This window comes from Phocoena sinus, chromosome 14 (assembly GCF_008692025.1).
Source record: "Phocoena sinus isolate mPhoSin1 chromosome 14, mPhoSin1.pri, whole genome shotgun sequence".
Taxonomy (NCBI): Eukaryota; Metazoa; Chordata; class Mammalia; order Artiodactyla; family Phocoenidae; genus Phocoena; species Phocoena sinus.
This window is the reverse complement of record NC_045776.1, coordinates 79,700,262-79,721,364: the sequence shown is the minus strand read 5'-3', so window position 1 is coordinate 79,721,364 and position 21,103 is coordinate 79,700,262. Positions and strand designations below refer to the sequence as shown.

Below are 21,103 nucleotides of genomic sequence, written 5' to 3'. Positions count from 1 at the left end.
TTAGACCCGCTGCTAAGTCTTACTGCATAAGGTATTGCTAAAGAAGCTCACAGACGACTATATATCTCACGTTTGGTTGTAATATTGTAATCGATATTACTATAGATTTCTTTGTAAAGCTTTGTCATTTATAGTCTGCATTTGAAAGCATTTTTTCTGAAAGGAGTCTGTAAGCTTCCTCGGATGGTCAAAGAATCTATGACACAAAAGGAGTTATGACCCCAGACGAGACAGTGGGATCCACCCACGTGGTCAGACTGCTCCTGTCTTGTTTGCTGCTGAATCTCTAAAGAGCTGAGCACAGTTCCTGGCATATAGCGGGGACTGAGGAATATTCTATAGATGAATAAATGAATTGAGGGCAGACCTTTACCTCCCCCATTACAAGTCACCCAAGTAAAAAGGGAAGAGGTAGTTCTGTAACATACCCTCCCCACTTCATCCCTCCACTACCAGAAGATTGTAACTTCATGGTACACGATTATTGGGGAGAAACGGCTGAATACTCACCCCCAAGACCTGGGAGTTAAGGAACTTATTTCCAGGGAATAAGGAAGAAGATCTCCCTCCCTGCCCTACTTTCCACAGTCTGGTGAGGGGCATCTCTGCAACGCCACCCATAACTGTGCGGTGCCCCCTGACCCACCTGCTAGGGCCCCAGGCCTTCCTACCTTGATTTGCGGGTGGTCTGCATGTCTTTATAGGCAGAATCACTCTTGTTTTGTCTGAGCATCGAGAAGATACTGCAAAGCAAGATGAGTCACTTAATACGGCGCTGAACAAATGATGCTCCCCAAGGCACTAAATATCTGTGGGAGAATGGAAAGTTCTCCTTCTAGAGCAGGGATCCTAGGCTCTACAGGAGGGCATGAATCACCCGGAAAAATTGCTCAGAATGAGAATGCAGATTCCTGAGCCGCACTTCCAGAGATTTGGATACATCAGGCCTGGAGTGGGACCCCGGAAGCTGCATTTAAAACCACACACACAGGGCTTCCCTGGTGGCGCAGTGGTTGAGAGTCTGCCTGCCTATGCAGGGGACATGGGTTCGTGCCCCGGTCCGGGAAGATCCCACATGCCGCGGAGCAGCTGGGCCCATGAGCCATGGCCGCTGAGCCTGCGCATCTGGAGCCTGTGCTCCGCAACGGGAGAGGCCACAACAGTGAGAGGCCCACATACCACAAAAAAAAAAAAAAAAAACCACACACACAGACTTCCGATGCAGGTGTGCAGGGAGCATACTTTGAAAACCTTAGCATTTCCTGGCACACCATGAAATAATGCCTGCTTGAAGTGCCTGTTAAAAAATGCGGTTTCCTCTAAGGATTCTGACTCAGTGGGTCTGGGATGAAGACCAGAAATTTGTAGTTTTCACAAGCGTCCCAGCTGACTCCGTTCTTCGGGGACATTTGTAAAATACTGCTAGAGGATTTTAAGAAAAGGTCATCTTCCTAGGTGATGTTATGGTCTGAATGTTTATGGCCCCCCAGATTCATCCCAAGAGGATGCTGTTAGGAGGTGGTGGCCTTTGGGAGGTGATTAGATCATGAGGGTGGAAGCCTGATGACTGGAATTGAAGCCCGTATAAAACAGACCCTTGAGAACTAGCTTGTTCCTTCTACACGTGAGGACACAGTGAGAAGGCAGCCGTCTATGAGGAAGAGGGTCCCTGCCGGACGCTGATCTGCTGACACCTCGATCTCGGACTTTCCATCCTCCAGAAACTGTGCGAAATAAATGTCTCTTGTTTACAAGCCATTCAGTCATGACGTTTTTATTACACCAGCCCAAATGCCCTATGACAGGTGACCAGAGCGCGTCTGGTCCTTGAGGCTGAGGGCTGGAGAGAGAAGGCTTTCAAGGGGTTCCTAAAACCCCCAGAATTCTACGTCAGTCTTGATGGAGCAGGACACTGCTGTCTGAAGTGAAATAGGGATCTACATTTTTAAAGTGCGGGAGGGCAAAAAGCAAATCTGCAGCTTCCCCTAACTATCTCTGGGCAGCTCCACAGAGAAGGCTTCAATATTTGCTGCCTTATTAGCAAGGGGTTAGGGAGGTTTTTCTCCCGGAGGAATTGAAGAGGATGGGAAATTTCAACAGGTTCTTGCACTGTAACCATGGTTATTTTATCATTAAAGTGAATGCAGAGGCCACGTGATGAGTTCTGTGAGAACCAGGTTCTTGTGTGGTTTTGTCTTTGAGGACCTGAAGCAGGTCACTCTCGGCCACCCTTCTCCATCTGTGAGATGGGACCATGGTACTGGGTACTGGTTAATCAACCTGTCTCAGCGAGTGGCTGCAGAGGTTCCATAGGAGGCTGTATGTGAAACAAAAGTAACAACCACCACCACCACTGTCACCAATTTTTGTTTGCTTACAGTATGCCAGGCACACGCTAATATGTTAAATGCATTATCTCACTAAATGCTTCAAATGACTGCGATGTAGACATTTAAAAACACTTTACTAGGAAATTATCATTTAATTCTCATAACAGCCCTTTGGGATAGGTTGTTAATGAGCCTCATTTCACAGAATTGGAATCAGGCTCAGAGAGGTGAAGCAACTGGCTCAACAGCACACAGCAATTGAATCATGGAAATGGAGATTGACCCTAGTCTACTTGGTACCACCGCCAGTGCTTTGATGAAACACAATCTCATTTTACAGATGAGAAAGCTGAGGTTTAGAGAAAGGCTGAGGGACTTCGGTTCAAAGAGCATCTAGGTCTTGAACCTACGTCTGTCTGACTCCAAAGCCAGTATTTCATGGCGTGAGTTCTTGCAAAGGAAGGAGCCTCTTGGAGCTGATGCTTCATCACTGTCATCTGTCTTTAACGCTGATAAATCAGGCGCAGCGACCGGGCCCTTAAGGGCCAACATTGTCTCTGAGAGCCTTCAACGCCACCCTCCAGAGCCCCGATGTGAGTTGAGGCAGCAGCTGCCAATTCATCATGAACAAGCAGAGGCAGGTGTGGTGCACGTGAAACGTGCTTGGTGAACCGTACTTATGCTAGTAACATAACCAATAAGTCACAGCCGCATCCCAGGAGGCTGAAGGCGATAATTGGACCTCTCCAGTGCCTCATTTTTTCTCAGGAAGTCATCTGCTTACTCTGAGGGATCCACACTTGGAAAGGGAACTTCAGCTCTAGCCTGCGTGCTCTCTGAGGCTTTTAGAGGCCAGAGGTCCAGTGGACAGGGCTTTCCGCTGGAAGGAGGACACCTTAGGTTCAAGTCTGACTCTCTGAGCCAATTACATTGGTTGCCGGCTTGAAACTTCAAAGGGTTCTTTTTGTTCCTAGGATAGAAATCAGAATCCTAGAGGTGGCTTCCAAGGTCCCCAGACAGACTTATATCCCTGCCCATCCCATCTGGGAAGCATTTCAGTTCCTTGAAGGTGCTACACTCCCTTTGGACCATGTTTGCACATGTGCCGTCTGCAGTATTCACTCCCCGTGCTGGCTCTCCCGGCGACCCCCCAGCGACTCTGGCTGGTGAGCTCCTTCTCATGCTTCATCCCAAATCTCAGCTTAAAGTTTCTTCTTTGGAGGGAACTTCTCTCATCCCCATCCCGGACTAGATCAGATGCCCCTATTATGTCTTCTCACAGGTCTGAGCTTTTCTTTCATAATGCTTCCTGCAATAATTAGTACGGTCCATCCATATTCACAAATACTCACTAAAAGAATGAATGAATAGGGCTTCCCTGGTGGCGCAGTGGTTGAGAGTCCGCCTGCCGATGCAAGGGACACGGGTTCGTGCCCCGGTCTGGGAAGATCCCACATGCCACGGAGCAGCTGGGCCCATGAGCCATGGCCACTGAGCCTGTGCGTCCGGAGCCTGTGCTCCACAATGGGAAAGGCCACAACAGTGAGAGGCCCGCGTACCGCAAAAAAAAAAAAAAAAAAAAAAAGAATGAATGAATAAACCTCTGGGTTCCTGGGAAGCAGTGCAGCGGAGTGGATAAGAGAACAGTTTTTGGAATACGAAAGATTTGGATTCGAGATGTGGCCTTACCATCCGTTAGCCTCTCTGAACCTCATTTCCTTATTTGTAAAATGAAGACAACGGTACCTACCTTGTAGGGTTGTTGGAAGAACTCAGGGAGGTGATACACATGAGCAAAGTACACGGTTCAGCGCTTGTCACAGAGGAGATGCTCAACCGTTGGGAACTGCTGTCCTTTATGTTATCACTATGATGCTGACATCCTTTATTTGCCCAGGTGTCAAAAGAACATACCTGGCCGCTTGTTTTTGCATCCCATTTGCCATTGTGACTGTTCTCTGAGCATCTTCCCGAACCATCTCCAGGAGCTTCTGCAGATCTGATGGGAACACAAGAGGTCACTGTCTGCAGGGTGCTCGTGAGACAGGACTGCGCAGGTCACGGCCCAGCCCCCAGGCCGATATCGCCTCTGCTCTGGCGTACTGGGGAGCCGGAGAAGGATTTGACCGGGGTCTAGAAGTCTGCAGGTTGTAAACGTGACTCGTCTGCTTCCAACCAGTGACTGGCCATCTCCTTTGGGACGACAGCTAAATTCCTCCCCGTGGCCTGTGAGGCCTTGAGGGTCTTGGCTTCTTTCTATTTCCTGTTTCATCTCATTCCTCCTGGCCGCAGCCCCCCTCCACCCTGCCCTTAAACACTCTTCTGTAGCCTGAGATAACTGTTTCCAATTCCAAGAAGAAATCAACTTGCCCGGGAAAACCCTCTCTGATCCCAAAGACCTGAAGCTCCAAACTGGTGATCCACAGGCCGACTCTAGCTCGTAAATGTGTTTGATTTGATTTGATGTAGATGCTCAAACTTTTCGTAACTGGAAGTTTTCAAATTACAAATCTGGGCCTCCAGTTTCCCTGGAAAAGACTCTGAGGTGGGGCTCATCCCGTGCTGATGGGGCCCTTTAGAACTTCCAGTGCATCCTCCAGCTCCCCATGCCCCCCCCGCCCACTCCTCACTGCATTAGTTGACTTATATATTCACACTTCACATTGTTGCTTTTTACACAATGTAGAGATATTTCTTTGTGCCTATCATGGGTTGACTTGTGTCCTCCCAAAAGATAATGTTCAAGCCCTAATCCTCAGTACCTCACAATGTGAATTATTCATATTCTTATTTAGAAATAGGGTGGCTACAGGTGTAACGAAGATGAGGTCATACTGGAGTAGGATGGGCCCTCAATCCAATATGACTGGTGTCCTTGTAATAAGGCGGGAGAGACACAAAGGGAGAAGATGGCCATGTGATGACAGAGGCAGAGACTGGACTGCTGATGTGTCTACAAGCCAAAATGCCAAGGCTTACCAACAATTACCACAAGCTAGAAGAGGCAGGGAAGGGTTCACCCATACAGATTTCAGAAGAAGCATAGCCCTGCTGACGCCTTCATCTGGAGTCTAACCTCTAGCGCTGTGAGACGATAAATTCCTATTGCTTTAAGCCAGGAAATGTACTTTGTTAAGGCAGCCCTGGGAATCTAATACATGGACACTCTTAAAAGTTGGAAAATAATATATATTTGGAGTAAGCGAGGTGCTTCAAGAAAAGTGGGAGAGTGGGAGCCCTAAGTGTTTTGTACAAATACAGATGGGCAAGCAGTTGGCACCCTGCTTGTCATACAGGCGTCTCTGTCAACATTTGCTAAATAAATAAGCAAACGACTAAGGAGGAAAAAAAAGTAGGAAGGGGTTTGGGAGACTATGAGCTAGATTTGGGATATCAATGAAGGAAGACAGGGCCAACATGGACACTTTTCACTCTTTAGTAGGCGCCTGTAGTCAGCTCGAGGTCAAGTCTCAAAAGCCGTACCTGCAAGGGTGAAGGCGGTGCTTCCCAGGGCCGTTTGTGTCCAACCTTGTTTGTGAATGCAAGTCACTGGGTGCTAGGGAAAGGGTGCTCCCGTCAGTGACCTGGGAGCCATCTAGGCTGTGACAAACGTCAGCATTTAGCCACTTTCCACTCCCCCTTCCTCATTCTCAAGTACTGATAGTTTATCTTCCCAGTAACTGGTGGGCATGATTCCATCTGACCTGGATCTGATCTTCATTTTTGTCTTGTCATGCCCACCTTCCCTACTGCCACGCATCCCAGAATCCTTGGGGTGTGTCCAGAAGCCTATTGATGAGGGAGCTCTGGCTGCTTCCTCCACTTTCTTCCCTTCTCTTGGGGACCCAGCAGCACCATCTGACCACTCCCCCGCTCCTGCCCCTACCCGGAAGCAAACCAGCCTAGTGTGTGGATACCAGCAAATGAGCCCAGTGACCTGGCACACTGGGCAGCTCTCCTACAGAGTCCCCTATAAGGCTCCATATGCCATTTAATGCACCAAAGGTTTCTTTCTGCTTGCCAATAATGCCTCTGGGCAGGAACGGTGCCCACCAACATCAAGCTCCACCCGTCACATAGCTGAGGTTGGAGATGTATGAACTAGAACAAAGCCTTGGGACTGCGAGGCCCATGTCTACCCACCAAGGCCCATGTCTACTCTCCAAGGAAGGAGAGATTTCTTTGGAAAAGGTGCAGGTGCCACAGAATAGAGTCTCCCTGAGGAAGACAGTCTTGTGATGGATGTCCACACTCAGAGGAACCTGCTTAGCTCCCCATCCCCAGGGCTATGGGGATGCCATTGCCCAATGCTCAGAGATAACAGCATCCTCTGTTTCAGCGCCGAATCACACCCCTAAAGGAAAATTCTAACTCCCTTCCTCCATTGTCCATCCCCGGCCTGTCTAAGAATCCCCCTCGAGAGCAACTATACCCATTTCTTCCTCTCTGTTGGGGGAAAAGAGAGGAAGTCCTTTTGTTGTATGGGGTTGTTTCGGTGACGGAATAGGGGGGGAACAGTAGAAGGCACAGGACCCCTCTTTTTGAGTTACTATTTAAGTAAGTTTCTCCTCTAACAGTTCCAAGACTGGAAGATTCAAGACTGGCAGAAGGAATGGTCTGGGCTTTGGTTCCTCCGGAATCCCTTGGCCATTGATTTGGGAAGGGACCATTCCACAGAGAGGCCACGGCCTGCTGTCCCCAGCGATCTGTGTCCACAAAGACTTCATTATGCAGCCAGCCCTGGAAATTAAACCTTGGTCAGATGGCGTGTCTCTTAGAATAGGATTCATGAATTCAGAATCAGTTGGAGGAGGTTTTAGAAGGCAATGAAAGTCTGGGAAATTAATCTACTTTTGTGAAGGCTCTGACAAATGCAATGGAGGTTAAGGTATAAATAGAGAAAAAGGGTGAAGAGGCTGAGGGAGAAGGACTTTCTCTCCTGGGTGTTGGTCTCTGGTGGGAATGCATCTCCCAGCCATTGCTGTGCACCTACCGTGTGCCAGGTAGAAGGTGAGTAAGACGCTGTTCCACGCCTGAAGGGAGCTCACACTCCTTTCTCCTTTCTTCAGTAACAGAAATATATGTATGCATATGTACTTGTGTGTGTGTGTGTGTGTGTGTGAGGGAAGCATTTATTAGCCCAATTTCCCAACATGCTTTGTAGCTAGGTGTGCCCCTGTGACTAAATTCTGGGCCATGAGATTTTAGGAGAAATACTGGATGAAGCTTCTGAGAAGACTGCTTAAAGCTCAGCTGGAAGTGAGCACTTCTCTACTTCACCTACTTCCTTCTGCTTCCCTCGTAGGATGTGACTCTGATGACTGGCATTCCAGCAGCCATTTTGGGCCATGAAGTGATCCGTGGTGAAGAAAGACAGAAGGAAGTAGGATCCCTGATGATCTTCTGGAACCACCCTATCTCTAATCTGTAAGAAAAATTAGTTTTTATCTTTTTTAAGCTACTTTTTTCAGGTCTCTGTACCTAGCCAAAAGAAGTTCCTACCCGATACAGTGAGATGTAGTTGTAACTTAAAATTAAGTACTTAATACAAGCAAATACAAAATACTAAGAGAATTGAGAGAAGGAGAGTCAGAGAAAACTTTACAGAGGAGGGAATATTTGAGCTGGGTCTTAAAGGTTGAATAGGAGTCCATTCGACTGAAGGGTTGGAGGTGAAAGGGCACCACAGACAGAGGAGGGCATGAAAGAAGATGCATTGTTTAGGAGGAGAGAGTTTTTTTAGTGAGGCTGGAGCACCTGGTATAAGGTGTGACATGGCAAGAGCAGAGCCCATTATAGGCAGCCTGGGACAAGATCAGATGGAGTGTCTTAGAGGCAATGGCGGGGGGGGGGGGGGTCACTGAAAGATATTAAGCTGGGAAGCACTACATTAAGTTTTTAATTTAGAAAGTTCCTTCTGGTTCAACACGGACAAGAATCTGTAGGCGAGGGGGTGTAAGACAGAAGCAGGGAGGTTAATTACTAGGCTGCTACTGTCATCTAGATGAGAGGTGATGAAAACTGGACCAGGGCTCCCCAGCCTAGGTGCCTACCGGGAGCAGATACCACAGGTGAGTGACAAGAGCTAGTGTGAGAAAAATCAGGCTGCTCTCTTGGTCTTTCATTTCCCACTTTTTCTAGACTTGGGTAAAGCAAAGAAATTAAGTGTGACATGAGAGCCAGACTGCCTGGTTTCAAACTCTGGCTTCATCACTTATTGGATGTGTGCCTTTGGGCACATAATTTAACCTCTCTGTGCCCCAATTTCCTCATCTGCAAAATAGGCAAAAAAAGTTGTTGTGAGGATTAAATGAATATGTATATCTGTGTATATTCACATACACACACGCACTCACATAGACAGTGTCTGACACATAAAAGTCCTCTTAGGGTTAGTTATTGTATCATCACCATTATCATTCTAAGACAAACAAGAGGGCAAAGGAGATGATAAATGGGCAAGCACTTGGTCAACTGGGAGCAATGTAATGATTGGGAGTAACAGGGAGTGGTGGGGACTGTGGAAAACTAGAGAGCACATGCCCCACCTAAGAAGGGCAGCTCCAGTTGACTGCTGTCATGCAGGGATGCAGGCTCACTGCTGCCACAAAGAATACCTTCTTTAAAATCAGAATTGTGATGTCCAATCCCTCAATCTTAAAAAGTCACTCCTACTTTTTTTTTTTTTAAACAAAGCCTTGTGTGGTAAACAAAACACAGTGTGCAGGAACCAGCCCATGTGCCCCAATTTTCTACCTCTAAACTAAGACAAAAGCAATAGGAATGAAGAGGGTAGGGTTCAAAAGAGCTTTGGGAGATGGCACTGGTTGGGGCAGGCAACTGGTTAGACTGAGAGTAGGAGTAGGGCGGCCGTTAGGGAAGGGTCTGTGGTGTCTCAGGTGCCTGGAGAGAGGGCATTATTCTCCCCTCCCCTCACTGCCAAGTCTCTTCCCCCTCTGGCCCCTCCTTCCTTCAGCTCTCAGGTTGCCACTGGGACTGAGGCACTTCTTGAAGCTGGGGACTCTTCTCTGCTTGTCTTACTTGAGAGCAAGGTTTTCAGAGTTAAGAGACACAGAGTGGACACAACATTAATAACCACACACAGACCTTTGAAAAGAAAACCAGGTCTTGTTACTCCTACACTTGCAACCTTCCAGAGCCTTCCTCTTGCACTTGGAATAATTCTGAAGTCCTTACGTTGCTCTACAAAGGCCACGCATGCTCTCACCCCTGCATCCCTCCCCAGCTTCATGTCTTCAGAAACTCAAATGTCAGGGCTGAGAGAGGCTTCCCTTGACCACCCTGTCTAACCTAGCTCCATTCCCACCAATAGTCTCTCTCCAGCCTGAATCTTGTTTTATTATCTTCCAATCATGTATTATCTGCAATTGGCTTGCTATTTATGGCTTTCTTGTTTATGTCTGCTTTTTCCTTGTAAAATATAAGCTTGGGGAGGGCAGGTACTGTCATCCCAGGTTCCAGGAACACAGTAGCTGCTCAATAAATACATTTGGAATGAAAGAAGGTTCAAGAACTCCAGAAGAGTCATACATCTGATGATGGTTTATCTCAGTTCCTCTCCATCTGCGATAACACTTCCGTTCAGCAAACAGCTTTTCAGGGCTTAGAACTTTTCTTGGTCTCCTGTTAACAAGGGGGATGGTGGAAAATTTTCTCATTGGCCATCATTACTGTGAGTGCTGACCACTTACTGAACTTTTGCACTTTTGCCCATTTCTGGCTTTGATAATCGGGGCCCTAATCAGGCTTTCTGGTTTACCTTGACCTTTTTTTTTCAACCTCCTTGTATCTGTACTAAACCTGGTCCAGCTTTGGTTGCTATGGGCATTCTAGATTGTGTGAAAGAACACTGACTGAGCAGGCAGGCCTCAGCTTAGGTGGCACTGAGGGGACAAAGCATGTGGGGATATGGCAGGGAAGGTGTTTCACGTGCCAGAGTCAGTAGTTCTGCAGTGAGCCTTCCTCTTTCATGCCCCTTTCTCTTTCTTCCTTCTGCCTTCTCCATCTTTCTGCATAAATCCTTTCTTTTCCTGTCTCCTTTTACTATACAAGCTCAAGCCAGAAAGTCCTGAAAATGAATTTTTTTACACAACTTATGGAACCCAGTCACAATTCTACCTGGTGGAGGTCCACAGGGTCCCCCTAAAAGAGTGTGCAAAAACATGTATGTGTGTGTGCTTGAATTTTTTTCCTAAAGAGAGGCCCATAGTTTCCAACAGATTTTCTAAAGAACCTGTGTCCCCCAAACTGTGAACCATTGAAAAGGCTTGTTTCAGAGTGGGGGGCTCACAGAGTGATACAACTTCCCTATATAAAATGTCCAGAAAAGTCAAACTTCCAGAGACAGAAAGTAGACTTGTGGCGGGAAAGGGGAGGGACTGCCAGTGGACGTGAGGTTTTCTTTGGGGTCGATTGAAATGTTCTAAAATTAGATGGTGCTGTTGGTTATACAACTCTATAAATTTACAAAAAGTCGTTGACGCGTACACTTAAAACAAGTGAATTTTATGGTATGCAAATTATACCTCAATAAAGCTGTTAAAAAAAAAAGTAGGCACCGAATTTCAAAAACATAGTATGAAAAAATGTAAAATATCTTATCAATACTTTTTTATATGATCACATGTCGAAATGACAATATCTTATAAATTGGGCTAAGTAAAATATACTATTAAAATTTTTAAAAAGAGCAGTTGATGACCATGGGCTGTCTCCCAAGGAGAAATGGTTCAGAGTAACCCAAGTTAGAGTACATTTCTGATCTCCACTGAGGGAAAGCAAAGAGGTCCATGGAGACTGAACAGGGCTAGGGGACCCGTGTGTCTCCTTTGCCTGAGTGGGGCGAAGGTAGAGCACACGGGGCTCTTGATATCTGGCTTCAGGTCAGAGTCAGGGCAGACTCGTCAGATCTAAGGAAGGACTTACTGACATGGAGAGGTTCTTCTTCAGGCTTGGCCGAAGACGATTCGCTGTCCTCAACGTCCTTGCTGCCTGTCGCCTGGGTGATCACACTCTGGGGCTCATCTGAGCCCGGGTTCACGGAGACCATGCTGCTCTGGGGGGATGACCCTCCACTTGTCCGAGACAGACTGAGGGTGGAGCCTCGCCGGCTTGGTTTGCGGCTGGTGACGCGTGCTACAGGAACCTTGAATCTCTTGGTCTGAAGGAAAGAGAAAATAAAGAGGGATTTTAGAAAGGAAGGAAGGAAGGGAAGAACGGAGGAAAAGAGGAACGGAGGGAGGAAAGTAGGAAAGAAAAAAAGCGAAAACCTGGCTCTGAATATGAATTCCTTTTGGCTCTTTCCAAACACCATGAGACATATCCTGGGTCTGGAAAGACCTTCTGTCACAAATCAAGATAATTTATACACATGTGTTTATTGGAAGCGAGTTTGATGGGACTTATTCTACTCAGTGAGTGCAATGGTTGCCCAAGTAGTCACCACAGGAAGCCAAACATGTTATTCCAATGATGTTGCCATGGACGACAAGGGTTTTTTACTTTTCTTTTGTAATAATCATCAGAGTTGATTTTTAAACTGGGGGAGGATGGGTCTAATTTCTTTAGCTGCATCTTGGTTTCGACCCCCAATTCTATGTGTCAACCTTTTGCTCACCAAATGACACCTGGGGCTCAAAGAATAAAGATTTATGTTCACTGGGGTTTTCTGAAGATGGAGAAAACTCTAGGCTTGACACTCAGGAGGTGCAGGTGAGGGATGCAGATTTGTCTGATGAGGGGGCACTCTTGGGTGGAGGGGGGAGGAGCCATGATGGAGGTGGGTGGGAAGACCTAGATGACAAGTCCTAGGAGGTAAAAGGAGGTAGGTAGGGAAAGTCCTGCGAGAAGAATGGGAATTTTTGGAAGGGGTCAGAGTGGACAGGTTACAGGAATGTGTGCGTGTCCGTGTGTGTGTGCGTGCGCGCACACACACCGTCTTGCATGATCGGTGTCACTTCAGAGCGTACCGTGTGCGCTTATGTCTTCGTTTAATTCATGCTTCCTGTCTTAGGCTTCCTAACTTGCCCTAAGTTGCTCAGCTGCTCCAGGATAAGAGCTCAGTGAGGGTCTGGGCTACAGTTTACACTCCATTAAAAGAGAAACAATTTCATCTGAGAACATTTAAAATGAAAGCCCTTGGAGGGCAGTCCAAGGTCTTCTTTGGATGAAACTCATAGTGTGTGATACCCTAGGGAAGAAGATAAGGAGAAGAGGCAGCACGGAAGACCACACAACACTTCATAAATATCTAACAGTGTGGAGAGAACTGTTTTCAGCAGGACTCACCTCAGGGAGTCCGCTGTGTGTGATCAGAAGTAATGTTCTGATTGGCCACCTCATGGGGCCCTGAGAGTAGGTTGGAACCTCCCTGCTCCGGAGGAGCGGAGGGATTTCTTGCTTGCACAGGGCAAGGGGAGGGTGGCGGAAGAGAGACGGAAGAAGGTTGTGGGGCTTAAGATGTGGTATCTTCCTGGGAAGGCCACCTCCCCCGATGTATTCGGTGAAATTCTACACAAGTGACGGAACGCTTCAGAATGTGATAGCCTGGGGAACTGGAGTTCAAACTGGGTTTAACCGGATCTCCAAGGGAGCATGGGAGTTACAAAATGACTGTGATAAAGAAAAAGCAAATGCCAAAAGTTGGCATGTTCTTCCCTTTGATAAATTAGGGGCTTGATGCAACGTCCCCTTTGTCCTGGCATCGCAACTGGACAAGAGCTTGCCAGACTGACAGCCCCTCTGCTCTCTGCCCCCAGAGGGAGAGAGAATGTCAGCGCTCAGGGATAATACCTGTAGAAGGCAACTCTTCCTGTCTCACCTGGCACGACATGAATTCTTGACTCTGGAAACCACAGTCTTTACATCAATGTCATTTTTGAAGGCTGGACAGATTGTGTCACCAGGGCAGCCTGGAGTCTTGCAATGAGCACCAGACTCAGAGCCAGGGAACCTCAAGGGGGCCCTGAACAGGTCACTCTCCCCTGCTTCCGTCCCCTCATCTATACAACAGAGAGGACGGGCTGGGATGATCTCAGAAGAGCTTTCCATACCCAGAGTTCTGTGTGCATCTTCCTTGCATCAGGATTTCATCCTGTGCTCCTAAAGTTGCCATTAATTAAAATTCAATTAAAAGCCACAGACAGGAAATCCAGAGTGAAGGGCTGACACTTCTCATTAATTGAGAGTGGCAGAAAAATAAAATGTGGGGGGAAGATGTGACAGGCAGTTTCAGCATCCTGCTTGCCCTTTATTCAACTGACTCTCCCTGAATTGACTTAAATCCCCAAATGTTTCTTCTCTCTGTTTTGTATTTCACTCAGGAGTGGTATTAACTGGCTGCCATGTTGCACCTCGGGAGGGACTGCTTTTTGGCAACAAAGGAAAAGATTTCCCTGAATGATTCCTTGTACTTTCTTAGAAGGAGGGATTTCAAACTGGTGGCCCATGGGGAGACATGTTCAGCTGCCCAGAATTCTACAGATTGGGGATATCTTTATATAAGAACTGAGGTTACTGGTCTCTCTTGAAAATGATAAGCCCTGGGTCCCATCTTCACATGACGAGATGAGTAGAACTAAGCAGAGGTTCTTCCCTTTAGCTGTGCAGAATTCCTGTTTGCCACAGACCTCACCACTCCCTACTGTGTTACCCAGCCTGATTTTTTTTCATTTATGCCATTTGTCCGGCTCTTAATGATCACTGCCTTGGCACTGACAAACTCCACACATACAGAAGACTATCAGTTGCTGTGGAAGTTGACTGGAGCCTCTCTTTCAAAGTCCTTAATTTACAGGTGAAGAAACTGAGGTCAGGAGAGAGGAAAGGACTTCTCCAATGCCATGCAGTGAACAGAGTCACAGTGGCTAAACTAGGTCTACTGATTCCTAATTCAGTGCTCCCTCATCCTCAGAATGGACCACACTGCAGCCCAGAGTTTGATCTACAAACTCGCCCAGGGGGTATTTCAATTCAGTGAGAGTTCAAGTGCAGTGACTCACTCGTCCTTCCTCCAACTGTAGTTGTGACTATTCCTGAAGGACATTTTTTTAAAGGTTTGTGGCTTCTGCTTTTTCTGTGCATCTCTGGAGACAGATACACACGATATCTCCATAGCAACTTTCTGTGATAAAAACAAAGGCTCTCCTTCTCAGGGCACTTAGAAGTGCCCTGATGAAACAGCAAGAAAACGGTGAAACTTCATGAGGGGCAATGATAATCCTACCAGAGAGAACATGCTTTTGAAGAGCTCAGTGTTTTAATAAACAGGGTTTGGTAAACAGATCCAGGATTAACTCTGGGCTCTGCCACTGCCCAGCTGCGTGGCCTCATGCAAATCACTTAACCTCTTCGAGCCCTAACTTTCTGCTCTCCTACCTGGAAATAAGAATACTGCCCCCATGGGGTTATTAGGAGGACAGGACTGGCTAATACAGCTAAAGAGCTTCCTTAGCACAGAACCTGGCCCACTGTAATTCTGTTCAAGATTGGCTTCTAAAAATTACATAACCACGATAATGCTCAGCATTTTCACATTTTCAAAGTGAGATTGCATACTGTTTCCTGGGGTTCTTTACTAATGTAAAATAGATAGCTATCGGGAAGCAGCCGCATAGCACAGGGAGATCAGCTGGGTGCTTTGTGACCACCTAGAGGGGTGGGATAGGGAGGGTGGGAGGGAGGGAGATGCAAGAGGGAAGAGATATGGGAACATATGTATAACTGATTCACTTTGTTATAAAGCAGAAACAAACAAACAAAAAGAAGTGAGCAGAAACCAGCATTATATCCATTTTGTGGGTTGGAGCACAGGTTCAGCAAAAATCTCATTGTGCGTCCTCTCAACTGCCTTTAGCTCTCTCCTCTTGCCGTTTATTATGGTGGTGCTTGCTTGTTAAGTGGATGCGTTTGGGGGTTTTGGGGGTTAGGAATGGTTTTGAGTGAAAAGAACAGACCTCTTGATTTTCTCTTAATAATAAACACACGTTCTAGTTTGTAGAAAACCCTGTCTGTTCAATCACTCACTTATTTTCTGACTGAGTTTGAAAGAAAAGGGAGAGCGAGAGAGAGAGAGAAGTGACTGTTACTGATTCAACGTAGACAGTGAGTGAATCCATGTCCTTCCAGTGACGTCTTATTAGGCGGCTGCTCGGCCACCCCCTCCCCACTGCGTGAGGTGGTGTCCAGCCAAATGACCTTTCTTCTACAATCCCCAGATAAGCATTTCAATTAAAATTTATAAAAAACCATCCAACAGCACGAGGTTCTGACTTCCCTTCACTCAGAGAACCAAGTAAAAAATATCCCATCAGAGAGAAGACTGGCGAAAATCCTCCCCCCCAAGTTGGGGCTGGTAGCCAGGCGGCAGGGTCACGTGCTGACAGTTACCTTCGGGGCTGTGACGAAGCGCTCCCACCTCTGTCCCATGGACTTGTCCTTATTGATTTTCTTTATTGTGCTCTTGCTTCCACCTGGGTCCCTGAGTGAGAAACAGCTTAATGAGTTTTCCGTTTCTAGAGCCTCAGTTTATTACAAGTACTTTTAAGAAATGCAGTAAAGAGATGATGGATGGTGGCTGTTCTCTGCTGTGATTTTTTCCCCCTCCTATACTCGGGAAGCAGTGGAAGGGACAGTTCTTCACAGCCGGGTCTCGCGAGTGGGAATCGAGGTTAGGAGAGACCGCCGCTTACTGGGCAGGGACTGAGGGAGGTGGAGTGTATTTGTACACATTCCGCATCTGTTTGCGTTTTGGACTTGGGTCCTCTCATAGACTCCAGGGCAGGTCTGCCGTTCCTCTTGGGGGTGAATTAAAAAGCATGTTCATTTCCAAATCTCTGCCGGCTCTGGTGCCTAAGGGTCCCACCATCAGGGCCACTTCTGAGTAAACGCACAGAGAGAATTACTAACTTTGCTTGGGCGGGGGGAGCTTACAGGGTGCGTTGCACAATGAAAATCACTGGTTTGGAGTTTATTGAGTGAAAATTCTACACAATTCTACATGCAAGACGCTTCTGTGCATTCTCGCTGAATCATCTCAGCAAAACCTTGTGACGCAGTGATTTATCATCCCATTGTACAGATGAGAAAACAAACTCGGGGTCTCAAGTCACTCATCCAGGTGCATATTCACAATGAATCTAATGACCCTCACTTGCATGGGTCCCGCCAGGGCCCTGTACCTAATTTTGTATTTTAACTTTGTATTCTTTTTCTTAAAGCGCCCCTCTCCCCAATTAAATAAACTTCAGGTTGCGTGAAACCTGCATCTTCCCTCATGGGTTGGAACTTTCTGGGTATGAGACTGAAGCCCCAGCAAGTTTGGATGGTGACATACCTATAACCCTTGATCTGAAACCTGTGGGACCGGATGTGTTGCCAAATTCAGAATCTTGGCCTTTTGGAATGGAAATATGCTGCACGTATACCATATGTTAACATAATCCTTCCAGTGGGGTCTCAGCAGCATCTTATAACCAAACACATTAATATTTCTGCAGTGATATATATGAATATTTACACTAGGTGGGATAAAGACCATAAATAGCTTCAAGTCAAGTCTTGCCACCAAATCAGTTTGGTTCGTGTCAGATTTTGCTGTCAAATTGAGTTATGGCGAAACTGAGTTTTCAGAGCCTTTTGGATTTTGGACCTGTGGCTATGGGGTGGTGGATCCCTGTTGATAAGCAAGCTCTCTCAGCGACCTCTACCTATCTATGCATTGACTGATCTGTTGATCTCTCCATCCATCCACCCATCCATCCATCCCTTTCTTTCTTTATCCCCTTTTTCTCTGCAGAAAGGGTTTTAGATGGCTGGGAGCCTTTAGATCATTTGGCTGGCTGTCACTCAGCGTAGAGGAGGGACTTGAGGGAATGAGACGGCCAGACCAGTTTGATGTGGGGAGGCACCAACAGGAGTCTAGACTTAGCAGGGGCTGCCAAGTGCTGGTGGTGGTGGGAGATGCTCAGATAGGAGGCAAAGGTGATCAAGATAAATAAAGCTCGATTCTTATGGCGTGGGGGTCTGAGCCGCAGAATCAAAGGTTTTTACCAGCCCAGACCGGGAGGGGGATGTGTGTGTGCTCTTTATTGGCGGAGCCCTTGCTGGGCACCTACCAGCTCACAGTCGCAAACTGAGAAATGCACACAGACGACAAGGTGAAAGTCAGGCTGGGGAGGGCGGGGTGAGAATGTACCTCCAAGCTTTTTGTAAGACTTTATGTTTGATTACACAAGAAAAAGCCCTCTGAATAATTAACAGTGAAGCTCACATAACGTTGGTTCTGCCCGCCTCTCCCCAGAGTAATCAAATTAGGGAATATTTAAAATCCAGCTGGAGGAAGGAGCAGCAATACTTCAGTCCTATAAACAATATTTAAACTAGCGGCACTTTTGAAGTCTAATTTAAGGCTCACCAACTGGAAGCTTTAGTGTTTCCACTTCGGAGCGTTTCTTTCAAGACCAGAGGGCTTTTCTCGCTTTTCCCCTTTGCTAACGCAGCTCCTGCTGTGCCTCCAGGCTTCTTCTTGATGTTCAAAAGCAAACCCTCTTCCCCTTTTAAAATTAAATCTGGTACGGCCAAGCTTTCAAAATCTTAAATATTCAGACCCGATCGGGAAGATGGAGGTTTCTCGTTCACGCAGACTTCCAAGACGACCCCAAATCTATTGTGACTTCAGGCAGCAGGTTAAATGAGCTAAAAATGCAGCAAGCTTCCCAGGGATCTTAAAAAGCCCTGAGCATCGTTCTTGCAAAGCCACTGATAAAGAAAAGGCCTGGTTGGACAGAATCCGTCTCTCTGATGTTTCACTTTCAGTAGCAAATAAGCCAAAAAGGAGGATCGATAGGGGGAGAAAAGGAAATAACCCAAGCGCTGTCATCCACAGTGGGCTGACCACACACTACTACACAGGCAAGCTGAAGCTCCTGCCCACGGCCTGGAGGGACAGGCAGGGCCCTTCACCCACCAGAGTCCCAGGTCTTCTCGGCTTCTTAAAGTCGGGGGTCGCTCTGTGACTTGCTTTGTTCAAAAATACTTGAGCGGAAGTGACACGTGGCCTGTAGGGCGATGCTTTAAGGGCCAGTGCTCAGGTCAGATTCCCTTTCCCGCTGGGTCCTTGGGCCACTACGGTGAGCAGAGTCCCGTGCGGTGGACACGTCAAGGGTGAGCGAGAAATGAACTTGCGCTGCGCTAAGCTGCTGAGATTTGGGGGTTGCTCATCACGGCAGCTTAATTGACCTTACCTAACCGATGCCTCTGATTTACTGTCTGTGTGACCTCAGGCCAGTCTCTCCTGAGCATCAGAACCAGGAAAAGGGGTGTAGCTGGGTGGTTAACAATGGGTTTAAGAGTCGGGCGGACCAGCTGTTTGAGTCCTCCGCCTGCCCTGCTGCTTCCTAGATGTGAGATTTCGTGTAATATTTACCCTCTCTGAGCCTCAGTGTCCTCATCTGTCAAGTGGGGGAACATCAGCTAAGTCAGAGGATGATTAGAGTGAAGATGCAATGAAATGGGGCTCGTTAGGAGCTTTCCAGGGTGCCTTGTATACACAACTGAATACAGCTGAACTATGAACACCACATGCTTTTTTCAACAGAAACCTTAATGTGGCTTGGAGGAGGGGCTGATGGTGGGGAAGGAGACACTAGGGCACATCCGTGGGGGAGAAGTGGCTGTGATTTTGAGACCACATTTTCTCTCTGCTGAAGCTTTCTGGGGGATCCTATTTGCCAGAAATCAAGGGAAGAAGTCGTTGAGCACCGCTGCATCTCTTTTTAACTGTACCGCCAAGCACATTTTGTTCCTAGCAGCCACTTGAAGACATCTATCCACAGCGGCAATCAGAGTAATTTTCTCAAATACTTCACTCTTTCTGAATCCGCATTTGCTTCTCAGGGTGGAAAGTCTGCTGGCTGGTTGAGGATGTGTTCACGTGTCCACAAAAAGATGGGAGAACGGACGTAACTGCTGATTTTGCAGTAGGGAGGGAACAGAGTTCAAAGCTCCCAGGATCTCCCAGGCCAGGGTGCCCGTCCCAACTCCTGAGTGACAGGTGCTCTGATCATCTTGCCACGTTTTCCCACTCCTGTAGAGATGTCCACTTGAGAACAGGCGTGGAGGAATGATGCAATTAGGTCAGTGCAGGTAAAATCAGAGACTTCACTCAAACGTCACCTTCTCTGTGAGTCTTTCCCTGACGACCCAACTTAAAAGTCACCCCCCCACACCCTGTCACTATCACATCACCCTGTCAATTTCTTCATGACGCTTAATGCTATCTCAAGGAATCTTGATTATTACATGTTTATTATCTGTTGCTCGCCTCCACGTGGATCCCTTGGAATAGAAGATCAAGAGAGCAGGAATGTTGTCTTATTTTCATGGGTGAATCCCCAGTAGTGCCTGAAAAAAGTGGGTTGAAGGAAAATGAGACTTTCTGGGGTCGGGGTGGGGGGAAGCATTGCTGCTAACGTGTTGTTCAGAATGATGCTGCCTTTTTTTCACAAGAGTGACAATCCGGCAAACACTTAAAAGATTTGGGGGGAATTGGTTAAGTATGTTGATAAACTCCACAGTCGTTAAAAGAGGTTTTGACATGGAGAGATGTTTAACGTATTTATTAAGTTAAATAACAAAAATTTAGTTGCAAAACAATAAATGTAAACGGCTTTTTTTAAAGGAAATTATATATTTAGATATCATATGATCTTGGTAAGTTGGGGTCCCTTTTGTATCCTGGCAAATAAATGAGTTATTCTTTTTTTTTTTTTCTTGACACCAGACTGTTCCCTAAATTAATTGAAGATTTGAGTGCCTTGGCTAGAAACAGAGGAAACAATCATTTAGTGGTTAAGTGCACATGCTTTGCGTCTGGGCTACCTGGGTTCAAGTCCTGACTTCTACTAGCTGCGTAACTTGCAGCAAGTTACTTAAATTCTCTTTGACTCAGTTTCCTCATTTGTAAGTCAGAATGAGGCCCCAATAAGGTCATATATCCAGAGCAGTGCTTGACAAAGAAAGCACTCAAATGCCAGCTATTTTCCTTATAACACAGTAGCTGGATTTAGGTGACTGTGTCATATTTGAAATGCTTTATATATAGAAAGGCATCTATATTTTTCTAAAGCAGGTGTGGGTTCTTTGTGCCTGAGAAGCCCAGCCTTTTTCTTAATGAAAATCAGGATTTTCCATTTGGACTCTCCACTTAAGAGTGGGTCCAGGAGTTCCCTGGTGGCCTAGTGGTCACTGCCGTAGCCCAGGTTCAATCCCTGGTCGGCGAACTGAGATCCTGCAAGCCAAAAAAAAAAAAAAAAAAGAGTGGGTCCAATGGTGTCTCTCTGGGACAGCCCGAGGCAGTAAGACATACCTGACTGCCCCAGCGGAGAGCACATGATTACATGCCTATGGAGGCTCAAGGCTGTTGGAACAGCTCCTTCCCTCTGCCTGGAAGGTACATCAGTAACTCTTCACTTCCCTCTTAGGCCTGGGGTCTGTTCTGTCCTTCCCCACTGGGTGGGGGTGAGTGGCACTGGGAAGAGGTGGCACTAAGGCTTGAAGTGCTTGCTTAACACCGGGTCTTGTCTGTTTCTCTGTAAAGATCCATTCGTTTCTACTCAGTCCTTGGAAAGTGAGTCTCTAGTAAGAATAAAACCAGTACAAGTTCACAACCCCTGAACCAACTCCAAAATCCAAAGGGTCTTGACAACCAAAAAAACAAAATTAATAACCTATTTGGCAGCAAAACATGACCTGAA

The 21,103-nt window shown here is 46.8% G+C and overlaps 1 protein-coding gene across 1 annotated transcript in view; it reads right to left on the bottom strand.

Moving 5' to 3' along the window:
• Window positions 1–21,103, bottom strand: part of CCDC60 (coiled-coil domain containing 60) — a 97,504-nt gene that overhangs the window by 9,005 nt on the left and 67,396 nt on the right. The window contains exons 6-9 of the mRNA XM_032654073.1: window positions 15,738–15,828; window positions 11,277–11,511; window positions 4,245–4,329; window positions 672–743 (exon numbers count right to left, since the gene is read on the bottom strand). Of these exons, the coding sequence (XP_032509964.1) occupies window positions 672–743; window positions 4,245–4,329; window positions 11,277–11,511; window positions 15,738–15,828 (483 nt within the window). The remainder of the gene's footprint in view (window positions 1–671; window positions 744–4,244; window positions 4,330–11,276; window positions 11,512–15,737; window positions 15,829–21,103) is intronic.